General features: G+C 40.1%; 1 protein-coding gene across 1 annotated transcript in view; it reads left to right on the forward strand.

Annotated features, from left to right (window-relative positions):
- The window catches only part of LAMB4 (laminin, beta 4), a 93978-nt gene that overhangs the window by 86714 nt on the left and 1264 nt on the right, over window positions 1-6000 (forward strand). The window contains exons 32-33 of the mRNA XM_008567361.1: window positions 958-1131; window positions 2461-2614. Coding sequence (XP_008565583.1) covers window positions 958-1131; window positions 2461-2614 — 328 coding nt within the window. The remainder of the gene's footprint in view (window positions 1-957; window positions 1132-2460; window positions 2615-6000) is intronic.

The following is a 6000-nucleotide window of genomic DNA, read 5'->3' on the forward strand; positions in this document are numbered from 1 at the left end:
GTGTAGGGGTGAGGTGGGGGGGTGGGGAAGGATAGGTGGGTTAAAGGCATAAAGAAAAATCACAATTTGTAATAATAATATGCTTATAATAAATAAAAATAAGTATAAAATGTTCATTATTGTTTGTAAGGGGAAAAAATCAGAAGCCACCTGCACCAGCTGAAGAATAGAAAAATAAATTGTTGTATATTCAAACAATGGAATGCTTTAAATTGAATGAATTGAAATTGGATACTTTAAATTGAGTGCTCTAAAATGAATGAACTAGAGCTATAAAAATTGACTTAGATGACCCACACAAGCATAATTTTGAATTAAAAAAATTAAGTTGCAGAATTATATAATATGATATATTTGCATAAGTTTAAAAATTTTTATATACTATATTGTTAAGAATGCTGCATCGGATCCTGATGCACAAAGGAGCATCTGCAATGGAAGGCTGTCTCTATAGAAGGCACAAGTCCCTGGCCAAATAGTGTTGGAGTGTTTCCTCCTCTGTCTACATATCTTAGTATTCTTGGTGGTGTCCTTAGTCCATAAATCAAATGTTTTCCTGAACTTCCAAACTTTCACAATTTATGTCATTTGTCTATAGAAATATATGAAATGACAAATATTAGATTCAGGACAGTGGTTGCCTGTTGGGGAAGAGAGAGGAGATATAATGGGGACTGGGACACTGAGGGCCTTGGTTCATTATCAGTGTTTTATTCTTAAAATGCCTGGTGAGTACATGGATATTTTTCATATTTTCTCTTAGATCCTTTTGTCTGTCTGAAATATTTTATTATAAGATTTTAAAATAAATGCAACAGAAGAAGCAAAGGCACTATTTTCTTTTCCTTTATACTCAGCTTTTTTTTTTTTTTTTTTTTTTGAGGGGTTAATATATCATTTTGTGTGTGTGTGTTTCATAAAGAGACTTTTTCTTTCTGGCCTCTAAATCAACAACAGGCTGAAAATCAAGCCAAGGAAATGAAGAATGAGCTGGACTTAGCAAAGCAACAGTCAGAGCTGGAGGATGGACTTCCCCGGCTGCAAATCAAGTTGCAAGGGAATCAAGATCAAGCCGTCAGTGCGAAAGTTCAGGCTGAATCTGCCCTACGCCAGGCTGGGAGCATTGAGAAGGTTGTTAGTCATACCACTGCCACCAAGAGCAGACAAACAGTGCCTCTATGAAGGCATTGTTAAAATCTTTAACCCCAGATTTTCATGCCATTTCTCAGCATTTCCTTTAGTGCTGACCCGTGACTCCATGGTATATGTTTGCAGGGATCCTGATGCACAAAGAGCATCTGCAATGGAAAGCTGTCTCTGTAGAAGGCAGAAGTCCCTGGCCAAATTGTGTTGGAGTGTTTCCTCTCCCATCCACCCATCCTAATATTCTTAGTGGTATCCTTAGTCCATAAGTCAAATTTTTCCTGAACTTCCAAACTTTCACAATGTATGTTATTTGTTTGTATTGTGCGTATTTACCCTTTACTATAGTTCAATCACATAACATATAAAGAAAACAATAAGTGAAAAGTCACCTGCTAAAGAGAATAGATCGAGTTACAAAAATCAAAGTGAGTTAATTAAACAGTTGTGGAAAGTGGCCCATTAATTTAGGTTGCTGAAAGAACCTATCAACACATTTTCTTAGCAGAAAATCTTTGGTTGGTCGCATTAATATACTAGCTTAAACAAAAGCAAAATGTGCATTTAAAGTTGGTCTGTTCTTTTGCTTTTAATTCCTGATGTGTTGGGTAAACTTTCCACTGACTTGGAAGTTGACTTGGAAGTTGACCAAGTCCATTTTCTAACAGAACAGAGATTGAGAAATGTACTTTCTGCTCACCCTCTTCCCACTTCCATATTTCATTCCTGGCTCTGGCCTTTATTCATCTACTTAACCTGCTATGTTTTAACCACACAGGCTGACCCAAAGATTTCCATTCTGTTTCCAAGGAAGATTTTCATACTGATATTTCTACTTCCCTTTCTGCCTGCTTTCCTATCTCTTACTCTCTTACCTTCTTGCCAACCAAATAATGTATCCTTGCTGCTGCTAAATCTTCACCATTTGCTCTGTCCTTCATTTTACATAATCAACCCAACAGAACCAGAGATTTGTCAAGGACAGGATTAGGTCATTTCTGTCTTCTGTATCTCCTACCTTAACATAGTACAGAACAAACAATTGGCTCCTCACAAATAGTTGCCTTACCATGCAGTAATAATTGATATTTTGTAACAAAGAAGTTTTATTTCTAATTGAAGCTGAGATTCTTTTCTAACGTAAAAAACCTAACATGCAAATGAAAGCCCTATTGGAAATATCAGAGTGACTCAAGCATATTGACTGGATTATGGTTTCCTCTGTATTCCTTTTATAAATGGTATTAGGAGAATCATCATACATATGTACACTCGTGGTAAATATTTTCTGATGATGGGAGTATTACTCTGTTACAGGATTTTGTTGAGCTGAAAAAACAATACGATATTCTCCAACGTAAGACAAGTGCGGCAGGACTGACAAAAGAAACATTAGGGAAAGTGAAACTGCTAAAAGATGCAGCAGAAAAATTGGCTGGAGATACAGAGAACAAAATGAGAAGAATAACAGGTATGTGTTCATTTACCCACCCACCCCCAATTTGACAATAACATCATAACTACTCCTACCTTCCTGGGAGAATTTATTACAATTTCAATTTATCGTTAATGCAATGTAACCACATATGAGTCTGCTGAGGAGAGAGAAGTTGGAATTGGTCTTGTGTTCTGAGGACTGCAAAGTAACAAGCCTCTTGGATGGATTTGCCTAGAAAGGTGTTAATGAGCATCTGCCCTGCATTAATCAGAACAAATAGATTTCCTTTAGTCACCTTGAAATACGCTTTTCTTAACTCGGTGCTTCTAACCAGGGTGAGCTGTCTGAAGGCATTTTTGCTTGTCATGACTAGAGTGGAGGCCAGGATGTTGCTAAACATCCTACAGTGCACAGGACAGCTCTCCACAACAGTTACCCTGCCCAAAATGTCACTAGTGCCAAGGTTGAGAAACCCCGTCCTAACTTGTTTTTCCTCTGATGAAAATAGCTCTTTTAGGATCAATACCATCTAGACTCTAGGGCACTAGGTCATCTAGCATAGATCTTTGGATGACAATGCCGAAGGAATCATATTCTGGACAAGGATCTTGACTGAAATAGAAATTTTGATGCACATAAAGTGTAGTAAACTTAGAATATATACAATCAGAAAGTTAATTGAAATCTTTTTTTGCACAATTGATATTCATGATTTTTCTGGGCAATCACCATGTCCTTAACTACCTCTAAACCATCAGGAAATATCATACAAGGAGTACAAAGTTTTACTCTTGGTTGTTATTTATTGTCTCCTAAAACTTTAAAACTAATTATATTCATTAGGAATATAGGTAACTCTCAAAATACGAAAATAGCCAAACTCCTCACTTATAAATGCTTTGTTATAAAATGAGTCTTTGGCCTTACAACCACTTATATCATCACCATGATATGAAAAAATGAAAATGCAGCATTAGTATGGGCCAAAGTCAGGAAAAATACATGCCAAACTGTTACCATTAGTTATCTCTGGGGAGGCAGGGGAGTGAAAAGAAAACCACTCCTTTTTAACATTCATATAATTGTTTTAAAAACAGTGGGCTTGTGGGTAATACTTTTTCATTTGTAAGTATTTTCCTAAAAAATTTTTAAAAGGAAATACTGGGAAAAATCAAGAAAGACAGAATATTTTTTTTACCTAACATTCCATAGATAATACCATGAAAATCAGTTTCTACTATTCTGAGACCATGGTCCTTACTATAGGAGCAAAACCACAGGGGGAATATTTCTGTCCTATGCTTTATGTCACGGTCCAAATTGCTCCCACTTATCCCCATTGACTAAAACTTTTATAGTTCTTGAAATTAGGTTGGAAGAGAAGTTTAAGTGAGAGGACCTCTCCTCAGAAGGCCTAAAATCTGTACTCCACTTCTTCTCTTTTCACTTTAAGGCAGATTTCACAACTCAATAGGATAAGAAAATATCTTGGCGTCTTCCCAACTCTGCCACTTGTGAAGGGGTGGACCCCCAAGGGCTGCGCTCTGTTCCCATCTGTTAGGAAGACATGTCCACAGGATCCCATGAAGGAGCCTTTTTGGCAGCATCAAAGTTGAGAGAGTGGAGAATGGACCTCAGCCTGCAGTCAGGGTCACTCCAAACAACTTTGGGTCAGTCAGAGTCCCAGCAAGAAACAGAAAGTACACTCGGATGAAATTCTGGATAATGTATTCATAAGCGGAGTTGTCTCAGTTAGCTCTTCACTGTGTAACACACCATCCCAAATTTAATGGCTTAAAACAACCATGTCTTGTTTTTCTGTGGGTGGTTCTTCTGCAAGTCTCACTTGGGTCACTTGAGCAGCTGCATTCAGCTGAGGGGTCAGCTGGCAGCTCTGCCAGGGGCCGGGTGTGGCTAAGATGTTGGCATTCTCACCACATGGTCTGCTGTCCCAGCTGCTTTCCAGCAGGGTTGTTTCAGGGCTCCACGAGAATGAGGACACAAGATGCGTGGTTCTCGAGGTGCTGCAACATCATTTCTTCCACCTTCTAGTGGTCAAAACAACTTGTAAAGCCAGCCCAGTTTCAGAGTCTGATGTGGGAGTGGGATGAGGATAAATAGATTCAATTCTTGATGGGAGGAACCACAAAGAATGCACCAGAATTAAGGGAACCAGCTGAGGGTGTGGAGGTACTGGGTGACTAGTAAGAGAAGCCATTAGTGTCCCTAGGCCTGAAAGGGCAGGGGAAGCAGGAATGTATTCAGAGCCCTGTGAACACTGGAGTGTTAGGGAAGAGGCCAGGAGTCGAGATATGGAAGAACTGCCAGAATCCCTGTGCAGACAGGGATGGAGACTGCCTGCCCTTCCCACCCTCTGATCACTTGTCAGCACCATCCGCTGGCCAAGTGTGAATAAGAGCCAGAGGTCAAGGGAGCCAGGCGATGTCATCCCCGGTGGTTAGCTTTCCAGGACACAACAGGATGGAGAATGGAGCTGGTGGGGGGAAAGAAAAGTAACCAGCTCGGTTATATTAACCTACGTGGTAGAAACACAGGGGATTTTTTTTCTTTTAGTCCAAATATACTTCCAATGTCTAATCGCCTTGTCAATCTCAGATGACTTATATTTGAAACTTTCTAGTCACAGAACACTCACCACCTTCCACAGCAGCTCTTTAGTCTTTGAACAGCTCTGACTACTAGAAAGTTCTTCTTTACATTCAGACAAAATCTTCCTTCATGGAGCTTTCACCAGCTGGTTTTCACCTTATTTCCTCAGAATGACAGAGAACACATTGACTGCTGTCCTGAGCTGGCCCTTCAAGTACTTGGATTCAGCGATGGCAAATGCCCTGAATCTTCTTTTCCCATATGAAACCTCACCAATTAAGTCAACATTTGTTCACAGGACAATTTTAAATTTCTCCAGCAATCTGGATTTTTCCTCTAAACTCGTGATAGTTTGACAACTACTCTAGACCAACTCAGTATTCAGGTGTGATCTGACCAAATGAGGTGGGACATTTACCTTCTTCCTTCTAGTGGTTCTGCTGCTTCATAAGCTTAGAGTTCCTTTATTAAAGGCCACCTCAGCTGTTAACTGTAGCTCTCTACACTCTTCTATCCACTACTCCATGGGCTCCTTGTTTTACTAGGTTACCAGGTATTTGTTGCCTGAAAAGAGAATGAACGAATGGATGGATCATTGGATGGAGAAGAGTGAAGCCAGGAAAGGCATCATTTTGCTTTTACTTTTCTGGGACTTGAAAATCAGCAGCAAAAAAGAATGAAGAGGGCCGGCCCGGTGGCGCACTGGATAAGTGCGCTGCTTGGGAAGCGCGGCGGCGCTCCCGCCCGAGGGTTCGGATCCCACATACAGACCGGTTCCCGCTCACTGGCTGAGCAAGGCGCGGGAGCAA

This window comes from Galeopterus variegatus, unplaced genomic scaffold (assembly GCF_000696425.1).
Source record: "Galeopterus variegatus unplaced genomic scaffold, G_variegatus-3.0.2 Scaffold313, whole genome shotgun sequence".
Classification (NCBI taxonomy): Eukaryota; Metazoa; Chordata; class Mammalia; order Dermoptera; family Cynocephalidae; genus Galeopterus; species Galeopterus variegatus.